Source organism: Micromesistius poutassou, assembly GCF_964030765.1.
Source record: "Micromesistius poutassou genome assembly, chromosome: 24".
Lineage (NCBI taxonomy): Eukaryota > Metazoa > Chordata > Actinopteri > Gadiformes > Gadidae > Micromesistius > Micromesistius poutassou.
In genome coordinates, this window is record NC_140294.1 from 5760217 (window position 1) to 5785279 (window position 25063).

At 44.6% G+C, this 25063-nt stretch overlaps 1 protein-coding gene across 2 annotated transcripts in view; it reads left to right on the forward strand.

Annotated features, from left to right (window-relative positions):
• The first annotated feature begins 6210 nt into the window (after positions 1 to 6210).
• Positions 6211 to 25063, forward strand: part of LOC311369515 (NLR family CARD domain-containing protein 3-like) — an 88094-nt gene continuing 69241 nt past the window's right edge. The window contains exons 1-3 of one of the 2 annotated variants that reach the window (XM_084487720.1): positions 9085 to 9613; positions 23395 to 23511; positions 23948 to 24064. In XM_084487720.1, coding sequence (XP_084343846.1) covers positions 9492 to 9613; positions 23395 to 23511; positions 23948 to 24064 — 356 coding nt within the window. In that variant the 5' untranslated portion in view covers positions 9085 to 9491. Of the gene's footprint in view, positions 6336 to 9084; positions 9614 to 23394; positions 23512 to 23947; positions 24065 to 25063 lie in introns of those variants that run through there. The other variant, XM_084487719.1, reaches the window with a different exon arrangement.

Here is a 25063-nt window from a genome sequence, read left to right on the forward strand (position 1 = left end):
AGAGAGAGAGAGAGAGAGAGAGAGAGAGAGAGACGAGAGAGAGAGAGAGAGAGAGAGAGAGAGAGAGAGAGAGAGAGAGAGAGAGCTCTTAATGAAGTCTACATCCACTCTGGGCGGTGGACGTTGTTGGACCTTTTCAAACCACACCTGATTAAAGATATGTTCATTAATGAGCGGCCCGTGTGTGTACTTTATACGTTGATCATGCGATGAAATTGAACAAGAAAACAAAACCAATGTAATAATTGGAATGACGTAAAAAAGAGCCTACGGTACATTAAGTAAATCTGTCTATTGTTTTTTGTTAACAGGGACCATGTATAGAACAGGTTCTATACCAGGGTTAGCTGAACAGCTCACCTGGTAGGATATAGTTTGTGCAATAAACCACAGACCGAGATAGAATTCCCTTCAAACATTGTTTGAAGGACTAGTGCACCCCTGGCGGTATAAGGAGGCATTACACTCACTCACCCACCCACAAATATCGATCTTTACAAGGGTAGGTAGACTCTTCTCTCTCTCTCTCTCTCTCTCTTTCTCTCTCTCTCTCTCTCTCTCTCTCTATTCCATTCAATTCAATTCAAAAAAAGCTTTATTGCCATGAGAAAGATACATTTGCATTGCCAAAGCGGTGGTGAACAATAAAATAAAAAGGGTTAGAAAATAAAATAAAAAGGTAAAAACGTCAGGTATATAATATCTAATATAATAAGTATAAAACGTTAAATACAAAATATATATACACATCAAATATTATGCTATAAAAGTACTGTAATGACCTCATCTGTGACTTAGGAATGTCCAATCACAAGTACTCGTTCAACATTTATTGTTTCCAACCTGGTCACTGTATGGCCGTAACCAACGCACACCACAACACACACAACCAGCGGTCCATCGGAACACACGCCCACGCTTCAACGCGCATGCCCCCACCCTCCTGTTCTCAAGCCCCGCCCCCAGCTGACATGGCGATTCGAACCCCTACACTGATTGGCAAGTAGAACATTCCAATGCATGCACATAGAACAACTGGAATAACAGACAAAGACATACAAACACATAACACATAACACACAAACTCTTAAAGAGGCCCAGGGTCGCTACAGTACTATAAAAAAGTAAAATGTGATATTATAAAAAAAATTACAAAAATGACAGTATCTCGTATGAACAGATAAATGAAAGATACACTCTAAATACACAGTATGTACAATATGGAGGATGTGTGCAATAGTGTATTGTGTAAAGAGTCCAGGGGGAGGAGTCTGTTTATGGGGAGCTTGAGGTCCTCCTCTCATCACAACAGGGGACCAATCTCGCTGCTGCGATCGCACACTGTTGTGTTTCCCCCAACAGGTCTGGCGGTTTGTGAGCATCTGGAGCGTCTTTAAAGTCCTTCCTTTGTGATCCGTGGGAAGTGTGTGTTCCCGATGTCTTCGTATGACCGGCAGGAGGTCAGGAAGTGCAGCTCTGCTTGTAGTTGGTTTAGTGTGCGGTGGGAGCACAGTCTGTGTTCTCTTGTGAGCCAGGTCTGTCTGTGGCGTCCCTTCTCCGTGGCCAGGCTGTGTTCACTGAGTCTGTATCTGGTCAAGGATTTCCTCAGGTTTGGGTCGGTCACGGTGGTCAGGTATTCTGCCGGACAAAAAGCAAGCCAATTGACTCTGGTTTTTGGTGGACGCTTTCCAATGTGCCAAATAGTTTTCCTTTAGTTTTCTTATCATTTGGTGTTGCCTGATGTGTTGATTGTTGGACAGAGTCCCAGGACAAGCTGGCTACGGGGACACTTTTCAGGGTGTAACTCTCTGTGGTGTTGAGAGCAGACCCGGTGGCGGCTACTTCTTCCGTATAGCCGACCACCCCGCCGCGGTCCCCGGAACCAGGTAGACCCTTCCCTTTGTCTACCCCGAGCACCCCGCGCACCACCACCCCGAGGAAGCCGGGCCCTAGGTGGGTCCAAACCACCCCTCACCGTCGTGAAGCTTCTCAGCGCACGACCCCGCCCTCTTCCCCCGATAGGTTTCGGGACCTGAGTCAGGCCTGTCCGCCCCTCGTCGGAGGCCCTCGGTCTAGCCTAGCTCTGTCGTGTGGAGACCCCCAGTCCTACAGGCGCGCTCCTCTCAGTCGGTCCCTCTAGGATATATTCTAATTGTACGTTGGCGCGCTTCGATCAACTCCCCCGGGGGTGACAAGCCGCCCCGGCACCTCCCCGCACCGCCAACGGATCGAGTGAACCCAACCTCTTAAACTATCGGACCGCTGCCCGCAGCATCAGCAACAACACTGCACCACAACAACACCAGCCCTTTGTATCATGAGCTCTTCACCTTTAGACAACCGGGAGAGCGGGTCCTCGCGGCGGGGGGTACCCCTCCTGGGTCACCCGCCAAAGCACCCAGTCCCAAACGGGGGTTGGAATTGCCTCCTACAACACGTAGTCAGGTCGTTTTATTCCAATAAAAGTAAAAAAAAAAAAAACGTAATACAAAGTAACAATAAAAAAGTAAAAAAGCTGTCCCTAGAGTCTATCTATCTCCTACGTCCGACCAACAAGGTGAACAAGAGCAAGAGTGAGAGTGTCAGAGTGTCCCCACGATGTTGCGTGGTCTATTTCCTATTCTTCTTCTCCAACATTCTAGTTCTAGCTGGTTCCAAACGGTACATGCAAACAGGTGACATTTGTTGCTACAGAGGTCAAACTGAAGTCAAACCACATCCTGCCTCGTATGTCTGGCTCTAGGTAGGGGGCCCCTTTGCAAAAGGTGAGCATGTTGCAAGAGAGGCCTGCTGCACAGTAGTTTTTTTAACACAACACAAAAGTTTCCATCAGACAGTATATTTCTATCAGACAGACAATATAATGGTTATATAGGTCCTTTAGCTAAAGCATGAATATGTTATAGGCGTGAATAAATGATGTGCTGGCATATATTTCCTAAGGAAATGCACTTTTGAAATTGAATGCAAAATGATAGGAAGCAATGTCCATATAAGTGCGCATAACTGGACTGCAAGGGTAATAAGTAACGTCCATATGAGGACTGATGGGCTGGAGAGCAGAGTGCGTTTACATGTACCTCCTGGTGGCCCAACAGTTTAGAGCAGGATAACAGCTGACTGATATAAAGTTATAACAGGTTAGTGTGATGGTTTAGAGCAGGATAACAGCTGACTGATATAAAGTTATAACAGGTTAGTGTGATGGTTTAGAGCAGGATAACAGCTGACTGATATAAAGTTATAACAGGTTAGTGTGATGGTTTAGAGCAGGATAACAGCTGACTGATATAAAGTTATAACAGGTTAGTGTGATGGTTTAGAGCAGGATAACAGCTGACTGATATAAAGTTATAACAGGTTAGTGTGATGGTTTAGAGCAGCTGACTGATATAAAGTTATAACAGGTTAGTGTGATGGTTTAGAGCAGGATAACAGCTGACTGATATAAAGTTATAACAGGTTAGTGTGATGGTTTAGAGCAGGATAACAGCTGACTGATATAAAGTTATAACAGGTTAGTGTGATGGTTTAGAGCAGGATAACAGCTGACTGATATAAAGTTATAACAGGTTAGTGTGATGGTTTAGAGCAGGATAACAGCTGACTGATATAAAGTTATAACAGCTTATTGTTAGTGTGATGAGGAGTACATTATTATATTATATTATTATTACATGGTATTAATATATATATATATATATATATATATTCTGACTATATTAAGGCAGACTTTACAGTTGGCTCAGTGGTGTGCGTGTGCGTGTGCGCTGCATAGAGGTAAACCTCAGTTTTCCCCGAAACCACGTGACCCGCACTGAGAGGCTCCTTTTGAGGCGGTGTTTTTGTGTTAGCGTCGGGCCGCCAATGAAGCTCCTTATCATACACCGTGTCTGTTGACTCATTTGTATGAATTCACATCCGCCCAAAGCAGTTTGGTACGTCGTGTGTGCGTGTGCGTGTGCGTGTGTGTGTGTGTGTGTGCGTGCGTGTGCGTGTGCGTGTGTGTGTGTGTGTGTCTCCTCCTCCTCCGTCTCTCTGAGCGTCAGATCGGTTCCGTTCTGAACTTCCTCATCTGAGCGGTCTGTCGCAGCCAGCAGCTCTTCTTTCTCCGCTTTTAAAACCTTTCACCTGATTAACTTGTTTTATAAACACTTTAACCTCCGTTTCTTCACTTACATTTACACTTTTATAACTTTTTTTATAGCGTTTTAATCACGGAGATAAGGTAAGATACGTTCAAGGGGGGCGGGGTATTATACACACGACAAGCATATCTTTTCATTTATATTGGTTCAAAATATTAACATACTATTTAAAATGAAAGAGGCTGGGGTTTAGTTGTATATACTTTGTTTATGTTGTTCAGTAGTATATGCCTACATGAGGCCGTAAAGCAGTTAACAGAGCTGAGGTGGGTCCTCGGTAGTCTGTAGGCCTACTTGGAAGTCCGGACTTGCCAAGTACAGACTTACGCCGTTTCTCAATACCAAGTACGCGGACTACGTTCTCGCGGACTTGGAAGTACGTACTTGGCAAGTCCGGACTTTCAAGTACAGACTTCCGAGAACGCGAGTACGCACCTGCGATCAATTTGACCGTTCGCCAGAGTTTGATTGACAGGCAATCTGATCAATCAGAACGCTCCTATTATCGAGTAGTTAATGTCCTCCATTTTGTCCGACATCTCTCCGACATACCGGCCGGGGCTATCAGCAGTGTTAACTCAGCTGCTCAGTGTTTACTTTGTTAGAAACTTCTAGATATTATTTTTTAATTCAGAGCTCAATATGGTAAAACGGTGTTGTCATGGAACCTGCAACACTGACAGCAGATATAGTGACCGAGTTGCCAACGTCTTTTTTTTCCCTTTCCCGAAGCCAACTAGGAACATTGAAAAATGTTTACAGTGGATAAAGTCGGTCATTATGCGTGACACAGCCTGCAATAAGTACGACCAAGGGTAAAGGGTGTTCAGCACACACCAACAGTGAGTTTAAGCTCATGTAAAACGTAGTCCTATACAGTTACCCTTGTTGACACTTGCAGTGCGAATCCACCAGTCTCCTCTCTTTTAAGTCGACCTCGAAATTGACAATATGACGAGCGGCAGATTTCCGTTGGCTGGGATAAACTTCTCCCTTAACGCTGATTGTGCCTATAATGTTATGTAGCCAAAATAAATGATCTGAAAGTTTATGCTTCAGTCAGGATTCACACTTTCATTTATTCTGACAATTTAGATTTGTTATATTTCAATAGAATAAATTATCTAACAATGTAAACAAATTAAGTAAAGAGTTAGCAGCAACATGACCGTTAGTCTTGGTAATAGATAGCTATTTACCTGTACTATTTTTGTATATTATGACGCTATGTACATAAGATCCAGATATGAAGGCATAAGCCTTTTGTTTTTTCTTTAAAGAAATGCTTCCTTCGAGATAAGATAGGCTAAAGTCGTCTGATATATCGCCTAAATTCCCAACTTCCATCTTCACGTTACAAGCCAGCTGATGTCGGACTTGACAGCAGAACCCGCCCCCGAGACAGGGGGGCGTGGCTAGAACGCTCCTGGCGAACGGTCAATTGGAACAGCAGCGGACTCGATGATGCATTCTGGGATATTTAACGGTCCCAAGTCCACACGAGTCACCTCCGATGCATCCTCGGTGGAACGGCCTCATCGAGAACGCATCGAGAACACACACAGGTTTTACGACAGTACTCGCGTACTCGCGTACTTGGAATTGGAACAGTGCTTGGGCTACCACTGATGACGTTTATCGAGAACGCAAGTACACGAGAACACACGAGAACGCAAATTGAGAAACGGAAGTACGCACTTCCAAGTCCGCCATCTTGGAGCGGTCGACCGCTCCACTCACTGTAATCTGTTTGGTGCAATGAACTGTCAGCGCATTTAATTAATCAAACCTCGCTGAATACCCAACTGATTTTGACACGGGTTGTTCTGCTGCAAAGGTCATACATGTAGCTATGATACAGGACACACGGCGGGTTTTAATATTCATAGTGGGCATAAACAAGACTCCTTGACAAAGCAGTTTGGTACGTCGTGTGTGCGTGTGTGCGTGTGTGCGCGTGTGCGCGTGTGTCCTCCTCCTCCGTCTCTCTGAGCGTCAGATCGGTTCCGTTCTGAACTTCCTCATCTGAGCGGTCTGTCGCAGCCAGCAGCTCTTCTTTCTCCGCTTTTAAAACCTTTCACCTGATTAACTTGTTTTATAAACACTTTAACCTCCGTTTCTTCACTTACATTTATACTTTTATAACTTTATACCGTATGGACGCGTTTTAATCACGGAGTAGATAAGGTAAGATAAGATAAGATAGACAGTTTACTACCGTTTATATTGTCTTTAGGTTACTGGTATATTTCATTAATACACAGGATCAGATGTTATAATCCCTTGTGCCAAAATCCAAGGAAAACACATATTCAGAGGCCCCTGTCCAAACCAACCTTACAAGCACGCTGGCTACCAAACTACCAACCAAAGGTGAAAAGAAAAGAAAAATAAATAAATAAATACAATACAATATACCTATCCTATCCTATGGCTATCATAGCCTAAAAACAGCAATGCCACCTTCAACAGACCCAGGCTCCGTTTAAGTGCAAGCTCCAGGTAGTGACAATGCCCCCTGACCAATCCAACCTTATAAGCACATTGGCTACTAAGCTACCAACCAAAGGTGAAAAACACACGGCAACTAGCCCAACTAACAGCAGTAAATACAGCAGTATGCAGTAAGCAGAATATCATTGGGGTTATCAAGTGGGCACCCTCTTTCACAGATGTTTCGTTAAGTTAGGCCCACGACACCTCCTGAAGGCTTAACAATGAAACCAGCGTCCTGGATTCACCCCCCTCAATGCTGCCACCACATTGCCACATTTAATGCATCTAAACACTCTCTTGCATCGTACCCCTAGCCCTACCACTAACCCTGACCAAACAAACACGTTAGCACAATAGCACACGTTAGCACATCTAGCTTACCTTAGCTTGGTAACCCCAGGAAGTATGTTTTCTCCTTACCCACAGCCATTCACTTGCTCGTTCTGCTGCCACGGACATGCTACTAACCGCCTGCCTCAGACTTCGTCCACAAATACCCAGTTCAGTCAGCAAGCTAATAGCAGATCTAGCCATGAACCCCCGTGCACCGACTTCAATAGGTCTTAGTCGTGTAGACCAGCCTCGCTGTGCTGCCTCTCCAGCCATCTCAGCATACTTCGCTTTCTTAAGCTCATTGGCTACTTCAACTCTGTCTTCCCAAGGAACTGTAAGCTCAATAAAATAAACAATCTTCTCTGAGTCTGACCACAATAGCATATCTGGTCTTAGCCGAGTGCTAACGATGTGTGGAGGCACAACCACCTGCTGAATAAGGTCCGCCTTCAATTCCCAGGCTCCTCCATTACTTAGCTGCCCGACTCTATGCCTGCCTCTAAGTGGTCTAGCCTTTTCCCCCTGACGCACAAAGTTAATTTGCCTACCCTCTTTACTAGCGGCTGCTGAATTAGCTTCTCTCCGTTTAACATCAACAGCCTCTGCCAAACATTTCAATACCTGATTATGACGCCACGTATAGCGCCCCTGGGAGAGACTTACCTTGCACCCTGATAGGATATGGCGGAGGCTGCACACACAGGAACATAGTGTGCATGTCTCATCCTCACCAAACCACTGATTTAAGTTCTGGGGAGATGGGAGAACATCATAAGTGGCACCTATCATAAATCTGATCCTGCTAGCCTCCATGCTCCATAGATCTCTCCACTTTATCTTCTTCTTCTCCACTCCCTCCCAATTCACCCACTGCCCTTGTTTAGCCTGTGACACTGCCTTAGTACATCTTACAATCTCCTCCTGTCTATGTACTTCCTCCACTACCATTTTCCTCCTTTCTCCTGCAGAAGCCTTACCCCATGAGGGTTTACCTACGTCCCTCCCTAAGCCCCCCCGCCCATGCTGAACATGGCCCATGATATCCCTATGCCTAAGTGCTGATTGAGCTTGCTGGACCGCTTGTTTTGGTTTCCATTTCCTCCCTGCTTTAACTGTGGGTGCAACCCTCCTCACCACTGGGTCCTTGGACTGAGTAAGAGTCATTTCCAGTCTAACCTTAGCACATTTAAATTCTTCTGTCAGATTAGATATGGGCAACTCTACAATGCCCTTCCCATACAAGGCTACGCTGCTTAGGCAGCGTGGGACTCCGAGCCACTTTCTGACAAAAGAGTTGATCATTTTTTCCATCCTTTCTACCTTTGACAGAGGAACTTCATACACTGTCAATGGCCACATTAGCCGGGGCAATAGACCAAACTGCAGACACCACAACTTAAGCTTACCCGGCAGCCCTGACTTGTCTATCTTTGCAATACCTTGTCTAGTTTCCTGCCTCAATCCTTCAACCTGTGCCTTATCACTAAGGCTTGCATCATACCACCTTCCCAGACTCTTCACTGGCTTCTCCAAAACCAGTCTACTGGTTATTATTAACCAGTAAACTGGTTAATAATAACCAGTTTACTACCGTTTATATTGTCTTTAGGTTACTGGTATATAATAATGACCAGTTTACTACCGTTTATATTGTCTTTAGGTTACTGGTATATAATAATGACCAGTTTACTACCGTTTATATTGTCTTTAGGTTACTGGTATATAATAATGACCAGTTTACTACCGTGTATATTGTCTTTAGGTTACTGGTATATAATAATGAGTTTACTGTAGAGAATACATCGTTAGTTCATGTTTTACTGCTTTACTGACCTGTGGTAAATTCAACATTGCGTTCAATATTCAAGTGATTTGTTTGTCTTGATGCTCAGAATGAAGAGAAGGACGTGACAGAAGTCCTTTCAATGTGCTGATATTTAAAAGGTTTAATATTTGTGCGTATTGACTGGGGATTGACAGTTTTATAGATCCTATAGTAGCCTGTTGCTGGACTGTACCACTTTCACAGGGGGGTTCCTGTGGGTCTAGTCTCGATTCCTATGGCTTAAACCACAGCTGGAGCCAGAGAGAGAGCCTGGAGGGAGAGAGAGAGACCCGTTGGTCATAAGAGGATACCCTATCGATGTGTTGAGCTTCACCAGTTGATTTATATGGAATCTGTGGTTCAGTAAAGTGGCAGAATTCAGACTTTGTTCCAGTGGAGAAATGATTCTAACGTTCTTCACTTTTAATTGTACCACAATGCATTTATTAAGTCTATTGTGTATCTTTTTTGTGTTGTAGTTTAAGCACAGTTACAGTCTCCAAGGTGTTTCATTCTCATCTCTCAGTTCTCATGTGCTGTACACATCTGTACTGTAGTGAGGGCAGTGTGGGTATGTTGTTGTGGGGTTCATATTGATGGTCTATGACGTCCATAACGCTTTAGTGTGACGCAGTCACAATGATCGTCTCTCTCAATAAACAGCTAAAGTTCAGAAGGCAAATGAAGTGATGGATGAGTTGTGTTTGTGTCCAGGTCTCCAGTCTACTATGGATGAGGAGAGAGAGGAGGGGGGTCCTACCTCTAAGACCACTCTGTCTGGGGAACATGGCCGCCGGAGCAAAGCTAAGAGGTAAGAAGAGGATCTCTCTGTCTGTGACTGTTGTCCATCTCAGAGCTCAGCAGTGATACATCATGACTCCATCATTAGTCTGAGTAACAGCTGTGTGTGTGTGTGTGTGTGTGTGTGTGTGTGTGTGTGTGTGTGTTGAAGCCCAGAGCAGCAGCAGAGAGCAGACTCCCCTGGACCCAGCTGTGTCTCCATGAAGAGTGACCACTCTATGGATCCACCTCATAACTTTAAAGATGGAAATCTGTCTATTGAGAAGAGGTGAGGATTCATCAGAGATCATAAATATTATGTTCATTATATGATATAAGGATAACTTGTTAGTAACCGAGTGACACAGAACGCAGGTGGAGACGTTGATATCCGTTCTAACTCTGATTCACTCACACCAGAACAACGTTACAAGTAGCACTTGTCATAACCCGGCTCCTAGGCCATGACAAATACAGCATAGGACACCATAGAGGGCAAGAAATTAGTGAATTTATTATATTAACTTAGACAACTGAGGCTATAAGTACCAATGTGAAGTGTGTCAGTCAGTAACATCAGTAATGTAAATGTGGATGTGTGAGCAATTTGAGGTGTAAATGTTGTAAAGCGAAAACAAAGCAGAAACCAAACAAAGAGAATGTGCTGCTGCTGCTGGCGGAGATGCAGCCGAATGCCAGAGAGAGACCAGAGCAGAGTTGAGCCAGGGTTTTTATCCTTTCAGGAGCGCCTGCACCAGGTGCTCCAAATCCGTACTCTGCTGATGGTACATTCAAGGACACATAGGAAAAACAATAACTGGTCAACCACATCAGAACATCAACACTAGACAGGGACCGTCACACACTCAACAGGTGTGGTAGAGCTAAGGCATGGGAATAACAATGCAACTATCCATTGCATAGAACAATAAAGGTACAGCTTCTATCAAACGTCCATAGATCCTGGTTCTTGTTTTTCCAGAAGAGTCCAGCAGCAGAGAGAAGACTCCCCTGGACCCAGCTGTGTCTCCATGAAGAGTGACTGGTCTATGGATCTACCTTACCAGTTTAAAGATGGAAATCCGTCTATTGAGAAGAGGTGAGGACTTAGAGAGTGAGCGGTCAGACATGGAGGGGGGCTTCGTCAGCGGAGGAGGGTCGGGGGGGCGGAGGCGGGACATGTTAGGTGGTGAAAGGCTGTGATTGGCCTCGTCACTCTGCAAGCAAGAGTTGCCAGATTGTTTTGCTCAAAGGTGACTCTGATCCGATTTCATTCAGAACAGTGTGAACAGCACAAATCACACGGAATCAGGTCTGTTCAATTCTGGTTTGGGCCACTTCCATACGCGGTCCTGAATCAGATACAGGAGGGATTTCTCTCAATGTGACCTCATGTTGAACAGTCGTATCATAATGTGACTTTGACGTCACTCAGGGATGGGCAACTTCCATGATTAAGAGGGCCACAATTTTCATCATCACCATCAGAGGGCACATGACCGCGCTCTTCACCTAATCGGATATGAGAGAAGATACAAAAGAATAAAAAAGAAGAACAAATGATGTGTAGATATGTGTCTGTATCTGTGGTGGCTGGTGATGAAAGTTGTTGATGGGGCGTAGTCGTGGGCGGGGGTCTGGGGGTCCTCCCCCAGAAGATGTTGAATTTGGTAGATGTGATTTCCTGTATTCTGGTACATTCTGGGGATGGCCACTACCTAAAAAATCATTCTGATTCATAGCCTGTGTATGTTCATTCAACCAACATACATTCATTTCATATTTTCCATGCTCACATGTCATTTTTAACATGTCTATACTCTTGTTAAACGACAAACACAACAAGTGTTGTTTTAAAAGCCACATGAGTGATTCTTATTTTTCTTAGTGCAAAGGGCTCACATACATCATCATTCAATGATGCACAAAACTGAAACAGTGGGCCAACATTTAGTGAACAACTAGCATCATAGTCAGTGCAGTTGTAGTAGTGGAGACTTAAGTTGAAATCTTTCATGACTGATATTGTTTCTAAGCAAAGTAGACACATGGGTTTGCCTTTGAATTCTATGAAAAGATACTCTGCTTATCATCTTGACTGAAAGGTACTGTTACTGTTGATCGAGTTTTCTAAATAAGACTTTGACAAAGCAGTTTGGTGTGTCAGTGTTGATCAAACAGATTCATAATTCTGTGATTCTAGTTCAAAGCATTAGGTTACTCAGAGCCAGTAATAACATCTCAGTAACAAGTTATAATATATAGATAGATAATTATGGACTTAAAAGCTGGAAACAAGTGAAATGCTCTCACCTAAAAACAGAAGAATTATCTTGTCAGTGTCAAAACTGCAGTGTGTGTGTGTGTGTGTGTGTGTGTGTGTGTGTGTGTGTGTGTGTGTGTGTGTGTGTGTGTGTGTGTGTGTGTGTGTGTGTGTGTGTGTGTGTGTGTTGAAGCCCAGCGCAGCAGCAGAGAGCAGACTCCCCTGGACCCAGCAGTGTCTCCATGAAGAGTGACCGCTCTATGGAGCCACCTGACCAGTTTAAAGATGGAAATCACCAACCTTCTAAGACAAGGTGAGGATTCAGCCGATACATCAGGGCTGTTCAACTGGCGGCCCGCGGATCATCTTGATCTGCCCGCCCATCGTTAATCAGAACATACCAACGTCCAATCACAGGACCACTTGGAGATGGATTGGTTCATGGCTGAGGCCGTTTATTCTGCTGTTTGAATCGTGTGAATGAAATGAATATTAAGACGACTTGTAGCAGACTTTACAGGTTTAATGTTAGAAGGTTCAATGTCTTTCAAACGGCTTTTATTGAATCAGTTTGATCTTTCTATCCTAACTTCCAGATGGTTCTTGTTTTTCAGAAGGAGGCAGCAGAGAGCAGACTCCCCTGGACCCAGCTGTGTCTCCATGAAGAGTGACTACTCTATTGCCGCTTTTCCACCGCCAGTACCAACTCGACTCGACTCGCTTCGCCTCGACTCAACTCGGTTTGGTTGCGTTTCCATCTAAAAAAGTACCTCTTCAATGTTGGCGGGTCGTAGAAAAGAACCTCTCCACCATGGGCGGGTCGTCATTAGGTTTTAATCACGGGAGACGCGATTCCCGGGAAATCTGAATCTGATCAAGACTATTTCCTGATTCCCGGGAAAGGTTATGATGGGAAATAAAATAAAATAAAAAGCGCAATGACTGCGCGTCTATTGTTGTCATACGGTAACGTTGATAGAGGCGAAACTCGAGCCCTAGGAAAGGAACGACACTGAAACGAAACAGCGAAACGCCGGTCCGTGGACTCCAGCCACGCCGGACACACACAACCACGCCCGACACACATAACGACGCGCAGCCTAACTCTAGCCCCGGGAAAGGAGCGACACACACGGCCAAACACTGATCAGTGTCCCCCTCGGGAGCGGGTTCGTGGACTCCAACCACGCCGGACACAACTTAACTTTGAATGATTACTCCCATTTACAGCCGCTGGCCAATCAGTTACCAGCAGCCTGTTTACGTCACACAAAAGTACCTACTCCGCTCGCTTGGAACCTCGACGGAGGTAGTACTAAAAAAAAGTACCCGGTACTAGGTACCAGGTACTTTTTTTGCCAATGGAAACGCAAATAAGGCGTGGCGAGTCGAGTCGAGTCGAGTCGAGTCGAGTAGGTACTGGCGGTGGAAAAGCGGCATATGGGTCTACCTGTTAACTTTAAATATGGAAATCTGTCTATTGAGAAGAGGTGAGGATTCATCAGAGATCATAAATATTATGTTCATTATATGATATAAGGATAACTTGTTAGTAACCGAGTGACACAGAACGCAGGTGGAGACGTTGATATCCGTTCTAACTCTGATTCACTCGCACCAGAACAACGTTACAAGTAGCACTAAACAGGTGTGTTAGAGCGCCCCCTAAGGCATGGGAATAACAATGCAACTATCCATTGCATAGAACAATAAAGGTAAAGCTTCTATCAAACGTCCATAGACCCTGGTTCTTGTTTTTCCAGAAGAGTCCAGCAGCAGAGAGCAGACTCCCCTGGACCCAGCTGTGTCTCCATGAAGAGTGACCGCTCTATGGATATACCTGAACGGTTTAAAGATGGAAATCCGTCTATTGGGAAGAGGTGAGGACTTAGAGAGTGAGCGGTCAGACATGGAGGGGGGCTTCTTCAGCGGTGGAGGGTCGGGGGGGCGGAGGCGGGACATGTTAGGTGGTGAAAGGCTGTGATTGGCCTCGTCACTCTGCAAGCAAGAGTTGCCAGATTGTTTTGCTCAAAGGTGACTCCGATCCGATTTCATTCAGAACAGTGTGAACAGCACAAATCACACGGAATCAGGTCTGTTCAATTCTGGTTTGGGCCACTTCCATACGCAGTCCTGAATCAGATACAGGAGGGATTTCTCTCAATGCGACCTCATGTTGAACAGTCGTATCGTAACGTGACTTTGACGTCACTCAGGGATGGACAGCTTTCATGATTAAGAGGGCCACAATTTTCATCATCACCATCAGAGGGCACATGACCGCGCTCTTCACCTAATCGGATATGAGAGAAGATACAAAAGAATAAAAAAGAAGAACAAATGATGTGTAGATATGTGTCTGTATCTGTGGTGGCTGGTGATGAAAGTTGTTGATGGGGCGTAGTCGTGGGCGGGGGTCTGGGGGTCCTCCCCCAGAAGATGTTGAATTTGGTAGATGTGATTTCCTGTATTCTGGTACATTCTGGGGATGGCCACTACCTAAAAAATCATTCTGATTCATAGCCTGTGTATGTTCATTCAACCAACATACATTCATTTCATATTTTCCATGCTCACATGTCATTTTTAACATGTCTATACTCTTGTTAAACGACAAACACAACAAGTGTTGTTTTAAAAGCCACATGAGTGATTCTTATTTTTCTTAGTGCAAAGGGCTCACATACATCATCATTCAATGATGCACAAAACTGAAACAGTGGGCCAACATTTAGTGAACAACTAGCATCATAGTCAGTGCAGTTGTAGTAGTGGAGACTTAAGTTGAAATCTTTCATGACTGATATTGTTTCTAAGCAAAGTAGACACATGGGTTTGCCTTTGAATTCTATGAAAAGATACTCTGCTTATCATCTTGACTGAAAGGTACTGTTACTGTTGATCGAGTTTTCTAAATAAGACTTTGACAAAGCAGTTTGGTGTGTCAGTGTTGATCAAACAGATTCATAATTCTGTGATTCTAGTTCAAAGCATTAGGTTACTCAGAGCCAGTAATAACATCTCAGTAACAAGTTATAATATATAGATAGATAATTATGGACTTAAAAGCTGGAAACAAGTGAAATGCTCTCACCTAAAAACAGAAGAATTATCTTGTCAGTGTCAAAACTGCAGTGTGTGTGTGTGTGTGTGTGTGTGTGTGTGTGTGTGTGTGTGTGTGTGTGTGTGTGTGTGTGTGTGTGTGTGTTGAAGCCCAGCGCAGCAGCAGAGAGCAGACTCCCCTGGACCCAGCAGTGTCTCCATGAAGAGTGACCGCTCTATGGAGCCACCTGACCAGTTTAAAGATGGAAATCACCAACCTTCTAAGACAAGGTGAGGATTCAGCCGATACATCAGGGCTGTTCAACTGGCGGCCCGCGGATCATCTTGATCTGCCCGCCCATCGTTAATCAGAACATACCAACATCCAATCACAGGACCACTTGGAGATGGATTGGTTCATGGCTGAGGCCGTTTATTCTGCTGTTTGAATCGTGTGAATGAAATGAATATTAAGACGACTTGTAGCAGACTTTACAGGTTTAATGTTAGAAGGTTCAATGTCTTTCAAACGGCTTTTATTGAATCAGTTTGATCTTTCTATCCTAACTTCCAGATGGTTCTTGTTTTTCAGAAGGAGGCAGCAGAGAGCAGACTCCCCTGGACCCAGCTGTGTCTCCATGAAGAGTGACTACTCTATTGCCGCTTTTCCACCGCCAGTACCAACTCGACTCGACTCGCTTCGCCTCGACTCAACTCGGTTTGGTTGCGTTTCCATCTAAAAAAGTACCTCTTCAATGTTGGCGGGTCGTAGAAAAGAACCTCTCCACCATGGGCGGGTCGTCATTAGGTTTTAATCACGGGAGACGCGATTCCCGGGAAATCTGAATCTGATCAAGACTATTTCCTGATTCCCGGGAAAGGTTATGATGGGAAATAAAATAAAATAAAAAGCGCAATGACTGCGCGTCTATTGTTGTCATACGGTAACGTTGATAGAGGCGAAACTCGAGCCCTAGGAAAGGAACGACACTGAAACGAAACAGCGAAACGCCGGTCCGTGGACTCCAGCCACGCCGGACACACACAACCACGCCCGACACACATAACGACGCGCAGCCTAACTCTAGCCCCGGGAAAGGAGCGACACACACGGCCAAACGCTGATCAGTGTCCCCCTCGGGAGCGGGTTCGTGGACTCCAACCACGCCGGACACAACTTAACTTTGAATGATTACTCCCATTTACAGCCGCTGGCCAATCAGTTACCAGCAGCCTGTTTACGTCACACAAAAGTACCTACTCCGCTCGCTTGGAACCTCGACGGAGGTAGTACTAAAAAAAAGTACCCGGTACTAGGTACCAGGTACTTTTTTTGCCAATGGAAACGCAAATAAGGCGTGGCGAGTCGAGTCGAGTCGAGTCGAGTCGAGTCGAGTAGGTACTGGCGGTGGAAAAGCGGCATATGGGTCTACCTGTTAACTTTAAATATGGAAATCTGTCTATTGAGAAGAGGTGAGGATTCATCAGAGATCATAAATATTATGTTCATTATATGATATAAGGATAACTTGTTAGTAACCGAGTGACACAGAACGCAGGTGGAGACGTTGATATCCGTTCTAACTCTGATTCACTCGCACCAGAACAACGTTACAAGTAGCACTAAACAGGTGTGTTAGAGCGCCCCCTAAGGCATGGGAATAACAATGCAACTATCCATTGCATAGAACAATAAAGGTAAAGCTTCTATCAAACGTCCATAGACCCTGGTTCTTGTTTTTCCAGAAGAGTCCAGCAGCAGAGAGCAGACTCCCCTGGACCCAGCTGTGTCTCCATGAAGAGTGACCGCTCTATGGATATACCTGAACGGTTTAAAGATGGAAATCCGTCTATTGGGAAGAGGTGAGGACTTAGAGAGTGAGCGGTCAGACATGGAGGGGGGCTTCTTCAGCGGTGGAGGGTCGGGGGGGCGGAGGCGGGACATGTTAGGTGGTGAAAGGCTGTGATTGGCCTCGTCACTCTGCAAGCAAGAGTTGCCAGATTGTTTTGCTCAAAGGTGACTCCGATCCGATTTCATTCAGAACAGTGTGAACAGCACAAATCACACGGAATCAGGTCTGTTCAATTCTGGTTTGGGCCACTTCCATACGCAGTCCTGAATCAGATACAGGAGGGATTTCTCTCAATGCGACCTCATGTTGAACAGTCGTATCGTAACGTGACTTTGACGTCACTCAGGGATGGACAGCTTTCATGATTAAGAGGGCCACAATTTTCATCATCACCATCAGAGGGCACATGACCGCGCTCTTCACCTAATCGGATATGAGAGAAGATACAAAAGAATAAAAAAGAAGAACAAATGATGTGTAGATATGTGTCTGTATCTGTGGTGGCTGGTGATGAAAGTTGTTGATGGGGCGTAGTCGTGGGCGGGGGTCTGGGGGTCCTCCCCCAGAAGATGTTGAATTTGGTAGATGTGATTTCCTGTATTCTGGTACATTCTGGGGATGGCCACTACCTAAAAAATCATTCTGATTCATAGCCTGTGTATGTTCATTCAACCAACATACATTCATTTCATATTTTCCATGCTCACATGTCATTTTTAACATGTCTATACTCTTGTTAAACGACAAACACAACAAGTGTTGTTTTAAAAGCCACATGAGTGATTCTTATTTTTCTTAGTGCAAAGGGCTCACATACATCATCATTCAATGATGCACAAAACTGAAACAGTGGGCCAACATTTAGTGAACAACTAGCATCATAGTCAGTGCAGTTGTAGTAGTGGAGACTTAAGTTGAAATCTTTCATGACTGATATTGTTTCTAAGCAAAGTAGACACATGGGTTTGCCTTTGAATTCTATGAAAAGATACTCTGCTTATCATCTTGACTGAAAGGTACTGTTACTGTTGATCGAGTTTTCTAAATAAGACTTTGACAAAGCAGTTTGGTGTGTCAGTGTTGATCAAACAGATTCATAATTCTGTGATTCTAGTTCAAAGCATTAGGTTACTCAGAGCCAGTAATAACATCTCAGTAACAAGTTATAATATATAGATAGATAATTATGGACTTAAAAGCTGGAAACAAGTGAAATGCTCTCACCTAAAAACAGAAGAATTATCTTGTCAGTGTCAAAACTGCAGTGTGTGTGTGTGTGTGTGTGTGTGTGTGTGTGTGTGTGTGTGTGTGTGTGTGTGTGTGTGTGTGTGTGTGTGTGTGTGTTGAAGCCCAGCGCAGCAGCAGAGAGCAGACTCCCCTGGACCCAGCAGTGTCTCCATGAAGAGTGACCGCTCTATGGAGCCACCTGACCAGTTTAAAGATGGAAATCACCAACCTTCTAAGACAAGGTGAGGATTCAGCCGATACATCAGGGCTGTTCAACTGGCGGCCCGCGGATCATCTTGATCTGCCCGCCCATCGTTAATCAGAACATACCAACATCCAATCACAGGACCACTTGGAGATGGATTGGTTCATGGCTGAGGCCGTTTATTCTGCTGTTTGAATCGTGTGAATGAAATGAATATTAAGACGACTTGTAGCAGACTTTACAGGTTTAATGTTAGAAGGTTCAATGTCTTTCAAACGGCTTTTATTGAATCAGTTTGATCTTTCTATCCTAACTTCCAGATGGTTCTTGTTTTTCAGAAGGAGGCAGCAGAGAGCAGACTCCCCTGGACCCAGCTGTGTCTCCATGAAGAGTGACTACTCTATTGCCGCTTTTCCACCGCCAGTACCAACTCGACTCGACTCGCTTCGCCTCGACTCAACTCGGTTTGGTTGCGTTTCCATCTAAAAAAGTACCTCTTCAATGTTGGCGGGTCGTAGAAAAGAACCTCTCCACCATGGGCGGGTCGTCATTAGGTTTTAATCACGGGAGACGCGATTCCCGGGAAATCTGAATCTGATCAAGACTATTTCCTGATTCCCGGGAAAGGTTATGATGGGAAATAAAATAAAATAAAAAGCGCAATGACTGCGCGTCTATTGTTGTCATACGGTAACGTTGATAGAGGCGAAACTCGAGCCCTAGGAAAGGAACGACACTGAAACGAAACAGCGAAACGCCGGTCCGTGGACTCCAGCCACGCCGGACACACACAACCACGCCCGACACACATAACGACGCGCAGCCTAACTCTAGCCCCGGGAAAGGAGCGACACACACGGCCAAACGCTGATCAGTGTCCCCCTCGGGAGCGGGTTCGTGGACTCCAACCACGCCGGACACAACTTAACTTTGAATGATTACTCCCATTTACAGCCGCTGGCCAATCAGTTACCAGCAGCCTGTTTACGTCACACAAAAGTACCTACTCCGCTCGCTTGGAACCTCGACGGAGGTAGTACTAAAAAAAAGTACCCGGTACTAGGTACCAGGTACTTTTTTTGCCAATGGAAACGCAAATAAGGCGTGGCGAGTCGAGTCGAGTCGAGTCGAGTCGAGTAGGTACTGGCGGTGGAAAAGCGGCATATGGGTCTACCTGTTAACTTTAAATATGGAAATCTGTCTATTGAGAAGAGGTGAGGATTCATCAGAGATCATAAATATTATGTTCATTATATGATATAAGGATAACTTGTTAGTAACCGAGTGACACAGAACGCAGGTGGAGACGTTGATATCCGTTCTAACTCTGATTCACTCGCACCAGAACAACGTTACAAGTAGCACTAAACAGGTGTGTTAGAGCGCCCCCTAAGGCATGGGAATAACAATGCAACTATCCATTGCATAGAACAATAAAGGTAAAGCTTCTATCAAACGTCCATAGACCCTGGTTCTTGTTTTTCCAGAAGAGTCCAGCAGCAGAGAGCAGACTCCCCTGGACCCAGCTGTGTCTCCATGAAGAGTGACCGCTCTATGGATATACCTGAACGGTTTAAAGATGGAAATCCGTCTATTGGGAAGAGGTGAGGACTTAGAGAGTGAGCGGTCAGACATGGAGGGGGGCTTCTTCAGCGGTGGAGGGTCGGGGGGGCGGAGGCGGGACATGTTAGGTGGTGAAAGGCTGTGATTGGCCTCGTCACTCTGCAAGCAAGAGTTGCCAGATTGTTTTGCTCAAAGGTGACTCCGATCCGATTTCATTCAGAACAGTGTGAACAGCACAAATCACACGGAATCAGGTCTGTTCAATTCTGGTTTGGGCCACTTCCATACGCAGTCCTGAATCAGATACAGGAGGGATTTCTCTCAATGCGACCTCATGTTGAACAGTCGTATCGTAACGTGACTTTGACGTCACTCAGGGATGGACAGCTTTCATGATTAAGAGGGCCACAATTTTCATCATCACCATCAGAGGGCACATGACCGCGCTCTTCACCTAATCGGATATGAGAGAAGATACAAAAGAATAAAAAAGAAGAACAAATGATGTGTAGATATGTGTCTGTATCAGTGGTGGCTGGTGATGAAAGTTGTTGATGGGGCGTAGTAGTGGGCGGGGGTCTGGGGGTCCTCCCCCAGAAGATGTTGAATTTGGTAGATGTGATTTCCTGTATTCTGGTGCATTCTGGGGATGGCCACTACCTAAAAAAATTCTGATTCATAGCCTATGTATGTTAATTCAAACAACATACATTCATTTCATATTTTCCATGCTCGCATGTCATTTTTAACATGTCTATACTCTTGTTAAACGACAAACACAACAAGTGTTGTTTTAAAAGCCACATGAGTGATTCTTATTTTTCTCAGTGCAAAGGGCTCACATACATCATCATTCAATGATGGCACAAAACTGAAACAGTGGGCCAACATTAAGTGAACAACTAGCATCATAGTCAGTGCAGTTGTAGTAGTGGAGACTTAAGTTGAAATCTTTCATGACTGATATTGTTTCTAAGCAAACTAGACACATGGGTTTGCCTTTGAATTCTATGAAAAGATACTCTGCTTCTCATCTTGACTGAAAGGTACGGTTACTGTTGATCGAGTTTTCTAAATAAGACTTTGACAAAGCAGTTTGGTGTGTCAGTGTTGATCAAACTGATTTATAATTCTGTGATTCTAGTTCAGAGCATTAGTTTACTCAGGGCCAGTAATAACATCTCAGTAACAAGTTATAATATATAGATAGATAATTATGGATTTTAGTGTTGTGGTGGACATGGTGTGAATGCGAGGAGGGATAAAGCGCTTTGCACAGTCGCGTATTACCCGCCCGTACGCAATTTCCCATACGTGAGTTCACACCCACTATCGCGCTGCAAGCATATATAGTTGCAGATCTGAGACACGCCAGTAAGTGCAGTCTTCTCCTGAACAGAGCATTCTCACCTGTGCTAATAGTTGATGGGCCAGTAATTATAGATTCTATAGCCAGTATGATCACCAGACTCTCTCACCCTTGTAATCGAGAGTGGCGTAGTCAATATCAAATCTGCTAGTACGGAGGCCACATTACATTACAATAGTTGATGGGCCAGTAGTTATATATATATATATATATATATATATATAGCTATAGCCAGTATGATCACCTGACACATACCACCTGTGCTTAGACAACTTTTTTGTAATCGTTGAAAAAAGTAGAGAAAAATCGGACATTGCAAACATTGCAAATCAGCCGTGTTCATGTGACTGTCCATGTATAGTGTCACATCGGATCTGATATCATCAGATCCGTATCATACAGACTCCTGTAGAGGCGCACTTGCTCAGCAACTCTTCCTTCAAAATCATCCATTCTTCCTCTCTGTGGTTTTTCCGGTCTGTCTGTCCACTCGTACGCCAAGTGACAAAAATCGTGCGGATCCGAGCCATCAGACACGCCTTAAAAAGGGCTGTGCGACAGCCCATGAGCGGGACACGTGACCGTCACGTGACCGCAATTTTGCCTGATGCGCTCACGAGTTCTCTCAGTGCACTTAAGGCTGTTTTAGTGATGTGGTTGGCATGGTGTGAATGAGAGGGAAATCCTGGTTCTTGTTTTTCTAGAAGAGTCCAGCAGGTGAGAGCAGAATCACAGAATCATTGTTTGTTACAAGCTGAATCAATATTAAAAATTAGGCTTAATATGTCAAAAATCACATTTTGTTTCAGTAGGAGGCTACACTTCAATGAACTGACCTGGAGGTGGTAGACTGGCTCCTTGTGTCTGACCACACTGACTTGCCTGGCTAGCTTCAGTTTGAGAGCTGCCAGGGCTGCTGATATCTGGGCTGTGGTCTGTCTGGGCCTGACCTTGATATGTGCTTCTTCACAAAAAGTCAGAAATATCTCCCTTTCTCTTCGTTGTTATCTGTCACTGTAGAAAATAATACTACACCTTAAAGGACAATTCCGGTATTTTGAACATTGAGCCCCCTTTCTGGTTTGTCTAGGATGAAATAGAGTGGTTGACACCGACCTGTTGACTATTGGTCCTGTCTCTGGTATTTGGGTCATTTAGAATCGCCCTGCCTGCTTCAGAATGGCTGGCTACGGGCATTCACAAACCTGTCCTTAAAACAACCCTAAACGTTTGTTTTCAGAAATGTGCAACTCACCGAGTGGTTAGTGGTGTTCGATGATGTTCCAAATCAAGTATCGTAGCGGAATAGTTTGTCGTGTTTTATTGCACATTAACATATTTTGTAAATCCATTGATTTCTGTTTGAAGACTCATCGCTCGTTGCCCGGAAACGTAAGAGAGCTGTTTACATTTGGTTGTAGTCTTTTCGCTATTCGCAATAAAGCACGACAGAAACTGTATTTCTGTCTTATGAAGTGCATGCCTTGCAAGACGTTTATGAGAGCCTTCAACAGCCTTCCTCATTTGTGTAAATCACGCTGCTTTCAATGACACATGCAGTGAACTGTCAATCAACTAGGGTGGCACCTAAGGTGTCCAGTCAGGTTCCAAAGGTGGCCAGTGACACCCTGGCCCCGGTGCTGGCTCCGCCCCTGTTTATAACACAATATAGCCTGTCACGCCCCTAAAATAATGGATTAAGAAGCTCTTTGTTCCTTATGAAAGGAACACCAGCCCTTGTCCGACCAATGAGAATTTGGCCCAACTAGTGCATATTGATTAACCAATAAACCAACGGACCAGAACCTGACAGCCCTAGAGATTATAGAGTTATAGCGTCCCCTGTCCTCTTCATGAAGAGTGACCTGAAGAGGGTATGGATATATCTTACCAGTTGAAAAATGGAAATCTGTCTGTTGGGAAGAGGTAAGGATTTAGAGAGTGACCAGTCAGAGACATGGAGGGGGGCTTCTTCAGAGGTAAAGGGGGGGGGGGGGGGGGGGGGGGGGGCGAAGGCGGGAGACATTATGAGTGAAAAAGGCTGTGATTGGCCACATCCCATGCAAGCAAGGTTTGGCGATTTTTTTTGCTCAAAGTTGACTCCGATCCGATTTCTTTCAGAACAGTGTGAACAGCACAAATCACATGGAATCTGGTCTTTTCAATTCTGGTTTGGGCAGCTTTCATATGCGTGAATCAGATACAGGAGGGATTTCTCTCACCTAAAAACAGCCTTGTAAGAAGAATTATCTGCAGTGTGAGTAAAGGCTGTGTGTGTGTTGTGTTGAAGCCCAGAGCAGCAGGAGAGAGCAGACTCCCCTGGACCCAGCTGTGTCTCCATGAAGAGTGACTGGTCTATGGATCATCCTCCTGACCTTAAAGATGGACGCCCCTCGAGAAAGGAGAGGTAGGAGTTTCAAACAGACGAAAACAGACCAGGTCATCAGACTATATTGATTCTGACTTAAATAAATTAAATTAACAGGGCACAGATGGGATGATTGTCATATTTTAATAAAGATATTCACAATACATACACTCAATACATACATTAATATTCACATTTAAGGTTTATTATGTGGCATTAGGCAAGGCAAGGCAACTTTATTCATATAGCACTTTTCATACACAAGGCAGACTCAAAGTGCTTCACATATAAACATTGTCATACAATAAAAGAAAATAATAGATAAGTAAAAAGTAAAATAGATAGAAAATAAAGGGAAAGTTTGAGTGGCTCACACGTTCTCTCATGCGCGACTGTGCAGTGCTCTTAAGGCTGTTTTAGTGATGTGGTTGGCATGGTGTGAATGAGAGGGAAATCCTGGTTCTTGTTTTTCTAGAAGAGTCCAGCAGGTGAGAGCAGACTCCCCTGGACCCAGCTGTGTCTCCATGAAGAGTGACCAATCTATGAATCCACCTGTCACGTTTAAAGATGGAACTCAGTCTATTGAGAAAAGGTAAGTATTTATTTGGGATGATTATTAGGGCTGTAGTCAACCAAATCAAATCTTGGTCGGTTTAATTTCAACAACTCTCCGACAAATCGATTGGTCGATGGGGAAAAAATGATAATAAAACAGTGTGCACGTTATTTCTAGATCAACTGAATCCGCCACAGTGCGTTCTACTCTACCTGCTAGCCTCAATATCACGTCAGGGCTGTTTGGAGAAGGTTGTGGGTTTCAGATCCACTCTGGGTCCGAGTCGACTCGGTCAGGGCAGAGCTTCAATATGAAGCAGTCAGCGGACGAGCCACGGAGCGTCGGGCAGCGTCGTTTATAGACGACACAACCAAGAATTGATTTGAGCTTTCATCTGTTGTAATATAATGGGGCCCACTGGATGGAGCTGCGATTCGTGCCAAGAAGCCAATTCTGGTGTGTTCACACTCAAAGCCTATCGAGCGTTAAACACGAAGGGAGTAGGTTACACTACTCTCTTGTTAGTATTGTGAGAAATATAATAACAACAAAGAGTCCTGGGCCCCGTTTCCCGAAAGCATCGTTAGCCTAACGACGTCGTTAACACCGTCGTACGATCATCGCAGAATTTTCGGACCGTTTCCCGAAAGCATCGTTACGTAACGACGTCGTTAAAACCCTCGTAACTAACGACGCCTACAGGGGTACTCGTTAAGCACTAGGATGCATCGTTACTATAGCCTCAGTGGAGTCACCAGCTGGACATTCCGTGTATTGGATGTGTTTTATTAAAACACGTCATCCAATACCACTGAATGTCCAGCTGGCGCTATTTCGCAATACCCCAAAAACAGTGGTTCCCGCATATATATTACTCGTAGACTACTGTTAGATTTAAACAGCAAAGACAGAGACATGTTAGAAGTCAACACATATATAACTTATTGCAGCAATTTAAAATTCCAAAAATCCATGCGCAGTCGAAATGTAGGCGATGAAACGCCACGTCACAAGGCAACCCTATCACAAGGCATA